The sequence below is a fragment of the Drosophila persimilis genome, unplaced genomic scaffold (assembly GCF_003286085.1).
Source record: "Drosophila persimilis strain 14011-0111.01,24,50 unplaced genomic scaffold, DperRS2 tig00000232-arrow-arrow-pilon, whole genome shotgun sequence".
Taxonomy (NCBI): Eukaryota; Metazoa; Arthropoda; class Insecta; order Diptera; family Drosophilidae; genus Drosophila; species Drosophila persimilis.
This window is the reverse complement of record NW_020825307.1, coordinates 443,719-458,205: the sequence shown is the minus strand read 5'-3', so window position 1 is coordinate 458,205 and position 14,487 is coordinate 443,719. Positions and strand designations below refer to the sequence as shown.

The 14,487-nt window shown below is 48.7% G+C and overlaps 2 protein-coding genes and 1 long non-coding RNA gene across 3 annotated transcripts; all 3 read left to right on the top strand.

Moving 5' to 3' along the window:
* Positions 1-1,737: 1,737 nt before the first annotated feature.
* Positions 1,738-7,894, top strand: LOC113565939. The gene is made up of 3 exons (XR_003408847.1): positions 1,738-1,776; positions 2,770-2,896; positions 7,853-7,894. It is a non-coding gene; the product is annotated as an uncharacterized LOC113565939 (long non-coding RNA).
* A 73-nt stretch (positions 7,895-7,967) lies between these two features.
* LOC6604138 (flocculation protein FLO11) lies at positions 7,968-12,908 on the top strand. Its single transcript, XM_026989290.1, has 3 exons — positions 7,968-8,122; positions 8,183-8,488; positions 8,574-12,908. The coding sequence occupies exons 1-3, from the start codon at positions 8,065-8,067 to the stop codon at positions 12,188-12,190; spliced, it is 3,981 nt and encodes a 1,326-aa protein (XP_026845091.1). The 5' UTR covers positions 7,968-8,064; the 3' UTR covers positions 12,191-12,908.
* A 954-nt stretch (positions 12,909-13,862) lies between these two features.
* LOC6600089 (39S ribosomal protein L14, mitochondrial) lies at positions 13,863-14,470 on the top strand. The gene has a single exon (XM_002025145.2). It carries the CDS (start codon positions 13,904-13,906, stop codon positions 14,399-14,401), a length of 498 nt encoding a protein of 165 aa, XP_002025181.1. The 5' UTR covers positions 13,863-13,903; the 3' UTR covers positions 14,402-14,470.
* The last annotated feature ends 17 nt before the right edge of the window (positions 14,471-14,487 follow it).

The following is a 14,487-nucleotide window of genomic DNA, read 5'->3' as shown; positions in this document are numbered from 1 at the left end:
CGCTGCAAGCAGCAGAGAAATGTTGATACACAGCTCTCGATGTTGATAAGTCTGTACGTACTCGTTGAGGTATTCGCACTCTTACAACTGAGTGTGGCATGAACTACACTAAGTACACAAAACAACAATGTGATAGCAACGTCACCGCCCCCAATCAGACACTGAGAGGGACAGAGAGAGACAGAGGCCCCGGAGGGAACCTTCAAGACGACCGAACCTGAAAACATCAATTGCCCAAGTTGTGTGTTAAGGTTGAGGTTATCACCGAAACGTGCCCCAACAAGTACAAGTAACACACTATGTAGAACTGACTGTCAAGTGGGGTTTTTCGTTGGCTGTTTTGGGTGATTGGTTGGCTCTGTGGCGCTCTGGCGCCCTCGAAATTCTGGCCAAGTGCTCTGGCTCCCTCGGACATGTGGCCCAGCCCAGCCGAAAGCCACTATCAGCAGGGGTTCCAGCTAAAGAGCCCAGTAAGTCGCTGGGAATTTATTGGCATTCCTTTGCTGTACATTATCGAGTGGTTTTTGATAAGCGGAAACTGCAAAACACACATGGCACACACCACGTTGATACATTGATATAGCACCAACGATTTGCCCCACAACGAATCACTTAAATGTGCGTTAAACAAACCTTAAGTGATTTAGATACAAGCCCAAAGGAAAACACGGCCCAGACATCATCGGATCGATGACGGCGCAGAGTCATAGAATATAGAATCACTGGACGATTGGGAAGTTTCGTTGAGAACTTTATCGATCGGAGAACGGATCGGAGATTAGGGTTGATCGCAAGCAGAGATCCTAGATACTAGACTATCGATGCTTAATGCTTCAACACTGAACCCGATCCCGTATGTTCCTCAAATTTGTATCAACAAAAAATAACCGAAATGGTTTGAATTCAAAAACAACCTTTTGGCAAGTTCTTTCTACCTAAACAGATCGATAGATTGTTACGAAATTTACATACATAATAAATACAACAAATTAGAAACACTTTTAGAGCTGTCTGCCTGAATAAATCATCAAAATGCGGCTCTCTTGATGGAATAGTCGTACCACGCAAGATTTGTACATAATTAGAAATCAAAGAATTTAGCGACGACGACGGCGCTGGGCGATGGGCGATGGCACACCCTAGAGTCAGGCGGAATGGCCATTTATGGTCTACCCAACCTGTCGATGGCCGCGCCAGGTCGATGGATGTGGATGGTAGAGTATACGTGGATAATGATGATGTCACAAGTGGAAGTGTGCGTCTGGGTGAGGCTTCCTTCCTAAGCTGAAAATGGTCACGCATTAGCCGGGGCACTCCTCCTGCGGGGAGTGCGTGGAGTGGGAGGCCAGCGCGTCGGTGGCACTTTGGACTGGAGCCCCATCGAAGAAGAAGTACAAGAAGGTGGCAGTGCGACTCCCACACTGGAAGACGAATACCCGATGCAGATAGCAGGCGGATTTGGGGGCGCCTCACGAAGGTCGTCAAATCGTCAATCAGAATGGAAAAGAAGCTAGCGCAATTTGACAGCCGTCAGCCATCAGCCATCAGCCAGCGCTGACGTTGCTGCCAGCGTCGTCGTTGACGTCGCCGTCGCCGTCTTCGGCGTCATCATATGACTTATGCAACGCACTTGGCCTGAAGTTTAGTTCAGTTTTCCCAACGCGCGCGACAAGTGAAGATACCGCCATAAAGCATAAAGCAGATAGACCCCAGGGATAGAGAGACAGAGACAGCGAGCGGGAGCTCTAATAACAAAACTGTTTCTGCAGATAAATGGTAATTTGCGGGGAGACAGTGTGGAGAGAGTGTGCATGTACGTGGAGTATGCAGTTTTCCTTTCACCTCCGCTCTCCTCTTCGCGGCTGCTGTCAGTATACCCTTTCAGAAGGTGTGATTGTTTCGACCAGTTGTTTACAATGCCTCTGCGATGAAAGCTCCAGCAATCGACACGATACACACACATACATGCATGCAATTTCAATAAAAACACTATTTCTGGCTGGAAATTTACTGTAGTCAGTAAATCAATATGCAACTGCATAGGAACAACAAGTTTTTGTGGGAAAATACTTAAACTAAAAGTATTTTTATATATTCTATCGAATAAAACGATACGAAAACTTGGCAAAAGGCTGCTTGTGGTGTTTTGTTTCCTCCAAAACCTATCGATACATCGGTACATAGCTTTTCTTCCTACGATCAGAGTGACCATAAATCACAAGGGCTTCAGTCGTTTGCCTCTTATGCCATTCCCTTCCAACACACATTTCGAGAACAATTGTGAAACTGTGCTTTAAAAATTAAAATAAATATCTCAGTCAAGGAGAACGATCGACTTGGAAGGGTATCAAAAGCTGCGGCCCCGAAGCTGCTCTTCCTTCTGTCTTGCTTTTTCGCTGCTGATAAGATTAAAGAGGAGAGGCAGTAGCAGTAGCAGCAGCAGCGGCAGCGGCAGCGACAGCGGCATTCAAGCACGCAGAGAGGGAGGTGAAAGAACAAGAGAGTGGAGTGGCTAGGTGAGTGTGGTGTGGTGTGGTGTCGCGAATGACGCGTGAGAGAGCCAACAGCTGAGCGCACCGCGCACTCAACTCTTGCCTGCGGGGCTCTATTATTAGAGAGTTACCGTTGCTTTATTATTGCTACTATTATTGTGTGGTGTGTCCGTGTGTCCGTCGGCTGTCAGAGAGTGTGCGCGTGTGTGTGTGTTTGTGTGAGCTGTGTCTTTTGCTGTTGTGTTCTGTGCATAATTTGCGCGTTTTTTGTTTTCAGTTGTTTTTCCAACGTTGGCCGCCTCGCAAAAGTTGCTCCGCTTACACTCCCTCTTCCTACAGAAAGAGTGTGCTCCAAGGGGAGAGAAAGAGAACGAGAACGAGAGTAGAAAGCACCGCTAATCGCAGTTAGTACGCAGTTCTAAACAGTTTGTGTATTTTTTTTGCTTTACTGCTGCTCGATTTTACCTGCGTGTGTATGTGTGTGTGTGTGTATGTGCCAGTGTGAGTGCCTTAACTTTTTGTTTATGAACAACGTGCAGTTTTGTTCAACAACAAAAGCTGTGTGCGGAGAAGGCAACAAAAAACAAAAGCTTGCAAAGAAAGTGCACTGGAGAAAAAACTTCAATAACAGGTGAATTTTCAAGTAAATGCAACAAAAAAAACTGTGTTACCCCCGAAATGGGACTAGGCCTGGCGTCACGTAGCCCCGCGATTGGCTTAGACTGTGACAGTTCTTGGTAGTGCACTCTGTTGCCCAGCTGTGGGAGTATCGTTATCTGCGAAATTATAATTTCATTATTCTTGGGTAATCCAATTCTGAAGAAGTTCTTGGATTCTTATCTTCGTTTGTTCTTGAGACCTGAACCCATTCCACTCCTGATCCCATCCCATCTGTGCTCCTGGAGCGCCTCCCATCCATTATCGGCCCATCCCATACCATCCCACCATATCAAATCAAATCAATCCCAAAGTAATACAGACGTCAGACCAACGACGCCCGGTACAAAGTTTCAATGAAGTTTTGACAGTCGTCTCCTATTGGATGCCATGTATTCGACAGCTGTTAGTTATCGTACGACCCATGATAGCCCCAGGGGCGGTACGTGCTACGTGGATGGTGGACCGTGCAGCTAACGCTTTGCATCGGTCTAATCAAGTGGCGGCTCAAATTGCGGCACCAATTGAAATACTAAATACATACCCATGTATAATATGTACGTATGAATGTTTTTTAGATAAGGAGCCAAAAACTGTCAGCAGATGTGGCGGTGTTTAGCATATTTGGGATTAGTCATGCGTATCGCTCGCTTGATAGTAACTGCTGCAGTGCCCCTCCGCCCGCCATTGGCCCCAGCGGCCCCAGCGCCCCCAGCCGTGGCGACCCACCTTAGTGACTCCCAGATAAAGTTGTCAGGCAGCAGAAGCCATCGCAAACACACCAAAGACGCTGGACTGGGACTGGGGCGGAGACGGGGACGGGGACGGGGACTTAGGAAAGTCATTCCACTGGTGTTTCCGCAAGTGTATGAGTCGTTGGTCGTTTATCAATTTACGATTTGGCCAAAGAAATTAGCATAGCTGACTAGTTGAGCCGGCTCGCCAGCAGCGACGACACAGAATGATGATTATAAAGAAACAATGATGAGCGCCAATAAAATTTCAAGAAAAGAAAAAAATTCCCTCACGTCGGTTATCCAGCATGATATCATCGCCTAACTTTGATTCAGTCTCTCTGGGCCACAGCCAGAGACAGAGACTTGGACTGCGACTGCTACGGCGACCGAATGCAATGCCAAACTTCAATGTCAGTGTCACCCATCGAATAAAATCGCAATAAAAACGATACGATACGTCAAGTAGCCAAGCGAAACATCTACATACCTATAAATAATCCCATGATGGAACTGAACGGAACCCCTCACAACATTCCGAATCAGCATTAGCCATTAATCATCGCCCATCCATCGAATGGGCTCTTCTGTTTGCACTTCTGATTTTCCTTATTTGCGCTGCTCCAAGACCTTATAAATGCTTTCCATCCACACACAGTACACACAATTATTTAGGCACACACATAACGGTAGAAAGTTGCCAATATATTGTGCAAATAACGGCCAGTCACCATTAGGGCTCCCCATTGATCCATGTCTTCTTCATATACTCCCACATATTTGGAGATGTCGTAAAATCTACATACAATTATGGGCATGGGGCGGCTGGGCTCTGTCATAAGAACCGAGGAGGTTATCCAACTCGAAAGCTCTTATAGAGCTGTCATTTTCCATGATCTGCAGTTAAGATCTTAAACTAAGATTTAAGAGAGAAATTAGAGTGCCTCAAGCCCAAGGATTGGACTTAATCTGTTTAGGTCTTGAGATTGATCAAAGTTTACCCAGAAAATATCTTAAATACCATATATATATATAGATATTTCGTTGTACTTTCTGTAGTGATATTCCATCCCTTTTGGATGCTTTTAAAGCCTCGTGCTGACAATGAAATCCCACTTAGAGCCAATTAAAAACAAAAACAGGAATCGATCTGACCCCTAGAGCAGCAATTAGACACGTTACACCTTATACTAGATAGCATATGTACTTATAAGCAGAGCTACAATACTAGTAGACCGTAGAGTGTGTCCCACTCGAGAGAGTTACTTAACAATCGGCGATCCGATTCGTCCGAGGCAAGACAAATCATTTACGAGTGCGCTTGATTGTTCAGCTGCAGCTTACACTTCTCTGATTCATCGCGGCCTATATAGCAGCATATGTATATGGTATATAGTATAGTCATCGCAGATCTATATACCTACTACCTATAGTATATCTGATGGCCTATAGATACGATGGAAGAGGCTCATGAATGGGCAAAAAAAATTCAACCTGATTGGGCTGGAATCATCTGACTATAAATGAGCGTCTACTAAAGATACTACTAAAGATAAGGCAGATATTTAAGATACACATACTCGTAAGATAGTACTCGTACATATCTTGTGACTCTCTCGATCTCATAAAATGGGAACAAAGTTCGTCCCGAAAAACATCCAAAGACAATTAAATTTTTATTTCAATTAGCCGGGTTCAAAAGGCCCTAAAAATAAACACATTTTGGCCCAGCTGTTGTGTGTGTGGAGTGTGGTGATTAGCTATTAGCCAAGCTCATTATTTTGGCCAACACCAACAAGCAGCCATGTTCATGGAACGTGATGATTTCAGGCAAGAAACCTTTTCAGCGTCGCCTCTCGATAGCCGAGGAATTTTTACTTACTCACGGCTATTTCAAGGGGAATTTTAGTGGCTGACTGTTAAAGTGTTTTGCGCAAATTGATAAACCGTAGACAGAGCACAGTTTAGTTCGATTTGGGGGATACCCACGAGTACAAGTTGGGATTCAAGTTAAAGATGTAAAAAGAGAGTCACCATAGCTCTGATTTTAGATAGAGCTTGTAATTCCTCAAGCAGTACCTTGTCTCGTCGAACAGCATCATATCATGTCATGCACACGACGCACGACATGTATGTTGTTTTCACTTTGGCGACTGTGCCATGTGCCCCGTCATGTGGAAGCGATTCAAGTCATTCCCAACGCTAAATTAGAGTAAGGAATGATTGGAAAAGATATTAATTCTTACAAAACATTCCAACAACTTTACGCTACACATAAAGGAAGCATCGCATCATCAGTATGTTCCCCATCTTCCCTGAGTGCTGGATATACATATGTACATACGTACATATGTACCTCGAGTAAAGAGCGATATCTGTACCATATCTGCACTTACTCCTCAAGACGACTCCCAGTTGCGTTCTGCGAGTAAATCTAATTAGGTGGACTAATAGTTGCGGCTAATTAGTTGGGGCTGCTCATTAAAAAGTAAACACAAATCGATTTGATTCAAGGTGGGACGGGGCACGTGCCTAAACATATGGACATACAGTGCGTTTCATGACTACAATGTAGCTAAGAACCACAACGCGCTATCAATGTTTCTGTGAGAGTATGATTTTAAAGAATAAGTATTCTAAAGAGCACTGATGTCTCTGAAATAAAATATGTACATACGTAAAAAGAGAAATTAGTATGCTATCGAATGCAGGGGTGTATTTCTTAAACGAATACCAACAAATGATCTTTCGTATTGAGACAAAAGATGGATCGGATTCCACTGGTATCCCTACATCTGTGGCACGCACTGTCCTTTGGGCAGTCACGAAATTAGTATGCAAATATGTATAGTGTGTCTCTGTTTGCCGTTTGCTGTTGCAGCAGCAGCAATTGCCGGTAATTTGCATGGCCATGCCGCACACTGTTGCACTCTCTGCCTAACTGTGTCATTAGACAATAGACAATAGCGACTCCCCTGCCCCACACCTCCTCCTCGTTGGCCTCCCCATCGAAGTCGCCTTCGCGTTTTGCATTGTGTGCAAATGAAAAACGCACGCGACAGAGAACACTCCGCTCCGATCCGCTGGCAAGTCGCGTAGCGTCGACGATTTCGATTTTTCTTGAGAGCTTATCGCTCGCCCCGCCGTAAGTCTACGTGTGTGTGTGCATATATGTAGATATTTGTGAGTGTTAGCCATTATATAGCCGGCCGATGAACAATTAAGCACTAAGCCAGGCGCTGAAAACAAATAAAACGAAATTGAAATTGATAAAGCAAATAGTCTATGAAAAGTCTGTGGATATCCCGACCATGGGGCTACCCCGTAATATCCCAATGAAATAAATTCTTACCGTCAAAAGGGACGAAGACGAATACACGCACACGCACACGACATGTAGCTTGTTTTTTCGCTATTGCATTCACGGGTCCGAACTTCGCTTCCAGTCTCGCTCGCACACACGGCATGCACTCGTTTTCTTCTTTTTGCACTCTCGGACTTGTGCATCTCTCTGCCATCGGGCTGTCAAACAGCTGTAAATCTCCGAGCAATCTGCTCTAAATAATATATATGTGTATGCAATCAATTGTCACGTAGGATTATCACGTACCTTCTAGGATAGATCATCGAATGGGTATTCCTGGTACTACGAGTGTGAGTTTCTATTGCCTTATTTGGTGTGTATGTGTGTGTAGGTAGGGGAGGGGGTTCGTGCGTACGTTAGCCATGAGACGCATTGATAAACAAAAAACTAAAGAAACCATAAGGAAGGCTCCCACCCCAAGCCCCCTCATGCCTCAGTGCCACAGTCCCAGCCCTGCGTTATCGGGCGGCGTTGATAAGCGCCTGAGGCCCGAAGGCGTCTTGGTCTTGGCATTTGGGTCTTCGGGGTCTGCGGGGCTTGTGGGGCCATTCATTGTTTTGTAATCAGGCAGTTGTTGAATTTTCGCCTTTGCTTTTCACTTGCAGATTTCACAGCGCACAAATCGCACGCCATTTTCTAGTATGCTCTAGGAATATATTACGAAACCTTCCCCCCACCACCCATCCAACGTACAAAAGAAAGCGAAAGGAAAGCAATCGACAGACGAAAGAAAAAGAGAAAGAAACACAGTGGAAAAAGGATCGCAGTCCCACAAAGAGGCAACAGAAAGGGATCTACGCCACGCCCCCGCACAAGAATGAGCAACATGAAGGGCGGTTTCTCCACACTCAATCGCTGGTTTGGCCGCAAAAAGGGTAAGCACCCCCCTAGCCCCTTGGATTGAGATTCCCTTAACCAATATTCCATGTCCACAGACAAATCGGGCAGCAACAACAGCGCATCGATTGGAAACCTGTCCAAGTCCAGCACACAGCTGCACCATCTGTCCAAGGAGATGGAGATCAATGAGGCTAGTCAGCTGGAGTACAATCGAATCACCCCCATACCGGCGGTCACCAGCAATGCGCCCTTCGAGCAGACCTTCCGCATCACTGTGCTGCTCCCCAAGGACCAGCTGTATGTGGTCCGGCTGGGGGCACGAGTGCCGCTGCGCAAGCTCCTCGAGCTGGTGTGCGACAACAAGCAGCTGGATCTAAACAAGTACGAGTTCCGGAGTCCAGGTGAGGTCCTAAGGTCCAATAAGTGGCCTTCCCGCGCCCAAAAGTGCACCAAATGAATCGTAACTCTCTCCCTCTTTTCCCATAGTGGATGCTAGTCAGGTGTACAGCTGCGAGTCGACCATCGGGGCTGTGGGCCTCTCAGAGATTCGACTGTGCCACAAGTCCGAGTCCTATGACAGCTACAACGGCGATGCCATTGCCAAGTTCCAGCGCACGGGCACCGCCCGGGACTCGCTGAGCAGCAGCTCGGACTTCAGCAGCAGCCGCCACTCGAAGGTCACCGCCAAGACGCCCAGTCCATACAGTTCCACCAATTCCCTCAACTCCATGGACTCCACCGGCATGAACTACACGCGCACGCCCGTCTTTGTGCCCGCCCCGCCAGCCAAAGTCATGGCGCCGCCGCCGCGCAAGAAGCGTGTGGCCCCACGCCCGCCCAGCCAGCACTGCATCCCGGAGCAGTCTGTGCCGGAGTCGGAGCCGGCAAGCGCCCCAAAGAGCACGGCAGAGCCCGCGTACGCGGTGATCGTGAAGCGTCCACAGCTGTGCATGTCCACGCCGAATCTGTCCAGCCAGCCCCCGGAGCTGCTGGACTGCAATGGGAACAGCGCCAAGGCATCCCCGGCGGATGCAGCGGACGCCGTGGATGCCGACGGGCACTACGCCACGCTCGACCTGAAGCGAGCCGCGGGTCCGACACGGGGTTCGGTGACTAGCACACTTTCGGGCTTAGGACAGGGCCAGGGACCGGAGCCGACGCCCCGCAAACGGCTGTTGCAGATCAAGAAGAAAGCGGCACCGGCCCCGCCCCCTGGCTTCGCGGGTGCACTGGCTGCAAACGGCAATGGAAACGCTTCTGGAGTGGATACCATATCGCTGGCCTCCACCACGAACTCGCTGTCGGAGACGCTGACGCCCACCACACCGCAGCCAGCACCGCGGATCAGCACCCCGTTGCCCACTGCCGCACCCACACCCACACCCATTTCTCCTACCACACCAACTCCCGCTCTACCGAGCAGCACCCCACCAACTATTGAAGCCGCTGCTCCCACAAATGTGTCCCAGAACGTGTCCAAGGTGCTGCTGAACCGGACGCCCACACCGGAGCCCCGCTCCCTGGGCAGTGCCACAGAGGAGGACGACAACGATGCGGGCTCCAAGCAGGCAGACTCGGGCATCGGAGAGCCCGCACCCTCACCGTCGCCTGAGCCCGAGACCGAGGAGCCCGAAAAGTCCAACATAGAGTCCAGCTCGGAGGACGACGAGGCCATCAAGGTGTACAACTTCAAGCTCTGCCAGACATCCGTCAAGGGAGAGCAGCCACTGGCCAACAGTTTCGCCGAGCTGGCGGTTCTGACAGCCGCCGCCCAAGAGGACGAGGAGGAGGAGGAGCAGCAGGCGACCTCCACTCTGGCCACACCGACTAGCGCCAGCGAACAGACATCGCTCTCCTCGTGGAACTACTCGGTGCCCATTTCCCCGCCGCCGGATTTCTCCGATCCGCATGCCCGCGGAGTGACCAAAAGCGTAGCCACAAGCCCCAACCCCAGTCCCGGCTCGCCGCTGGACGAAATCGTTGACGAGCTGTCGGCCATCATCCAGCAGCAACGCCTCGACACGCTCATCCGCAAGCAGCCCGAACAGGCGGAGATCGAGGCAGCAAAGCCGAACCGTCTGGCCAACTTCAGCATTGCCACGGCCAAGTCCACAGCGATCACGTCCAGCACGACTTCCACGAAGGTCAGTCGCTCTGACTCCTTCCAGGCGGCAGCAGCCCAGGAGAGGGCATCCAGATCCCTAAGCCAGCGCAGCTCTTCCCACATATCTCTCAATAAAATCGATCAGAATGGACTGGGAAACGAGGCCGGTCCAAGACGCTCCTCCAGTGAACTGAGCATCGGGGAGACGCCCTCGCTGCAGAGCTTCGAGGTGATCAAGACCATCCTGAACTCCCGCAAGAATAGCCTGACCGAGAGCAGCGGCGGTGGGAGTGCATCAGCGTCCGCAGCCACATCCCCCTCCAAAGTGGTGGAGCAGGCGGCCCTGCTGTTAGATCAACCAAAGAGCAGCCCCACAGCAGTCGCCAGGCTGGAGCGCCAGCCCTCGGCATCTGGACAGGCCAAAGAACAAGGATCTGCCAGAGGAACAATGGCAGCAGCTGGAGCAAAATCACCAGAGCCATCCCCTACTCCAGTCAAGGCTCTCAAGGAACAGTCTCCCCCTCCAGCTAAGGCCGTGAAAGAGCAGCAACAGGAGGTTCCCCCTGCAGCCAGGACAGTCCAGGAAGCAGTTGCTTCTGCTACCAAAGCCGTGAATGAACAGAGTCCTTCTGCAGTCTGGGAACAGCCGTCTCCAGCTTCGTTGAGAGCCAGCCCAGCCAAGGAACAGTCACCACCAGTCACCGTGGCATCTCCGACTGAACCAATTAAGGAGCGGACATCACCCATACCCACTCCAAGTGCCTCTCCAGTCAGCCCTGTCGTCCTGCGACCAGCACCAGCACCAGAACCAGAACAGACAGTCATATCCCCTGTAATGACGGCAGCCCCGCCAGCTGCGAAACCCCTACCGCCCCAATATCGCTACTCCGGGCCCCCGAACATTAATTTTGGGGCATGGAGCGAACGACCCAAGTCACAAGTGGCCATCAAGAACGAGGGCGACTACATATTCGGGGGAGCCGGCGCCACCCCCGCTCCGTCTCCAGTTAAACTAACCATCGAGGTGGCCTCGCCCATACTTAGGATGGGGATACCGCAGCGCAAGGAGTGCCATGTACCCATAACAGTCAAGCCTCTGCGAGATGTCACATCCGCATCCCAAACAGTACCGGCAACAGCACCCACACCAACACCAAAACCAACACCCGTCCCTGCTCCAGTCGCAGTTCCCGCATCCGCATCTCAGCCGCAAGCAATGGCCGCCTCTGCAGACACCACCACGTCCCCAGGCCAAGTCCAATCCTCGACATTGCCCAGACCCGCAAAGAGCCATCGTTTCACCCTGCCCGCGGGTGGTGCTGGTGACGCCTACACTCAGGCAACCATCAACTCACTGCCACGGCCGGTTTCCACCCTGGAGAGAAGCAAGGCCCCAGTTGATCCCTCTCCAGCGCCATTCGGACAGAACACCCTGCGGCGGACGGGTTTCAAGGAGCGCATGCTGGCCAGGGAGCAGCAGGAGCAGGAGCAGGCCCTGAGTGCTCGTGTCTCGGTCAATGGCAGGTCTTCAAGTCCAACTACAGCCTCAATTGCAGCTCCCATCCCAGCTTCAGCTCCAGCTCCTGCTCAAGCTTCAGCTTCAGTTCCAGTTCCAGCTACCACTGCAGTCGAAGTGCCGGCAAAGGTTGCAGTTGCATCTCAAACTGTCACCGCAGCGCCAGTCCCAGCACCGAAGCCTGCTCCGCCGTCCAAGTCCAACCAAGTGACCAGCATGGTGGAGCTGAAGCTCCAAAAGCCTGAGGCACAGCCACAGACAGCCAAGTTCCAGGTGAAGCTGCGATCCACAAGCGGGCCAGCGGCTGCCACGAGGACAGCGACGCAGCCGCCACCGCCTCCACCGCAAATGGGAGTATCGCTGAAGCCCCTGAAGGCAGGTCCAGCGACAGGAGCGGGACGCAGTCAAGCCTCTGAGGACCCGCGCTCCCAGCTGCTAGACGCGATACGAAATTTCAAGCGAGACGAGCTCAACCGATCCTGAGCGGGCGGACTCACAAAAGAGGAAGAGCACAAATTGTATTGTTTTTATATCGATTAGCATTAGCCGTAAATTAGCCTCAAAATTTACTGTTTATTTCTTTAATTCTTTAATTTTTCCAATGTAAATAATCCGAAAACTCGAATCGGATCGGATCCGATCGGATCGAAATGCGAAAACGAATACGGATGTTGTATATCTGAAGATGAAGCTGAAGTAGAGAATGTGTTTTTTTTTAACCGTATTTTTTGTGTACCGAAGCACATTCATTTTTTTTAACTAATCTTAGTTTTTGTTATGAACTATGTAGTTTTTTTTTTAAACACTTTGTTTTAGCCATTAGGTCACAAAAACCCAAAAAAAAAACAATCGATGAAACTGAAGAAGTAAAAGAGCGAGAGGGAACGAAACGAAAGCAAAGGAAAAGTATATAAATATGTTATTATGCCTAAATATATATTATTTTGTATGTCATAGTGAATTATAGTAACCAATTTTCTAACCAATGGGACTGGTCTGTCTACTTAGTCGTGTCGAAACAAACAAACAAGAAAACCCAAAACTAATAGCACAAAAACGAGGAGCGAGCATCCGTAACAGCAGTGTTAATAATGCTATTAAAGAATTATAGATAAGCACACATATAGCCGCTGCAGAAGTTGCATTTGGCACGCTTGTATATATATATATGGCATTGTATTAAAGTGAATAAATATAACTAAAAAAAAAACATTTATAAAACATGCGTTTTCATATTCAAGTAAAACTGTTAAAAGCCACCATGCCGCCAAAATGGTCGCTGTTGAATTGAGAGCGTGCTGTTAACTAGAGAGTGTGCTGTTAAGCGCAGAGTCTGCTGTTACTAGCGTTATGACGTTATGACTATGTTACATTTTTTGCAAAGAGCAAAATAGCATGATAGACTTTTATAGCCATAAACTTCAGCGGTTGAACATGTGTTTTGTTTTGTGGGATGCTAACTGAACGCACATATTATTCTAGATCTCATTGCATGCTTATCCCGTAAGCCTAGTTTCTGCAGTTAGTCAGTTGGCAAAGTCTAGTGTCATAACGCTATATACATATGTATATGCTGTTGGCCCGCTTCATTTCTATGGTTTTTATACCCGGTACACGAAGATTATGGGGTATATCATATTTGTGGTGGGAGAGCAAGCGATTCCGACCCCATTAAAATAAAATCATATTATTTTTGTTGAACTATTTTGTTTCAGCCATATTTTAGCCAAAATATAAGCAAGGACTAAAAACTAGCCAATCTTGAAGAAAATGTATTTATCAACGGCCTAAAATTATGTGGTCAGAACTAAGGGTTTCCTTTTATGCGTGACCTATTTCGCTAAACCCTTTTTTTGTTTGACCTATTTTGCCAAAACCTTTTTTTAGACAAGATCAAATAAAAGAAGTGGTTAAAATAAGCCAGGCAGGTAGAACATTAATTCATTTATCGGATAAAATTATGTGGGCATGGCTAAATGTTCTATACAGCTGGTAATATTTGATAGAAGATCAAAAACGAGGAATATGTAAAATAGAACTTGAATTCTTCAGAATATTTACGGTATATTTTTAAATTGAGGCAGTATATTTGGTATATTTCTGAGGGTCGGACGATATATTTTATCGATAAGATTGTATAATATATCTCGGATTTATGAATTAAAAACAAGAAAAGCTGCGAAGAGCAACACCAGAATGGCACTACAAATCCTGAGGCGTCTGACCACCACGCTGCCAGTGGCGACAATCACGGCCAGTGCCAGGGCCGTCACCTGCCGCCAGCAACAATCGCTTCACACAACGCCGGCGTGCTGTGAGATACGGAAACTGGCCCGCCTCCGTGTGGTGGATAACAGTGATCTCGGCAAGCGAGCCATGGCCGAGGGCCGGCCGCCGCGCTGCATCCATGTGTACAATAAGCGCGGCGTCGGTTACATTGGGGACAAAGTGCTGGTGGCCATCAAGGGCCAGATGAAGAAGGGCATCCTCGTCGGCCTGAAGCAGAACCAGAAGCCCAAGCAGCCCAAATTCGATAGCAATAACCTGGTTTTGATCGACGACAATGGTTCGCCGCTGGGCACACGCATCCATGTCCCGATACCCACCGTCCTGCGGACGATACTCAAGGAGAAGACGCTGGCCAAGGGTGCCGACTACACCAAGGTTCTAGCCATCGCCAGTCGCTATGTTTAGTCATTATTGTTGTACTTCCTTCCCTCCCCCCTGACTGTGTAAAGAATAAACAGCTTTGTTATATTGAAAGTGCGTGTGTTTCGTTG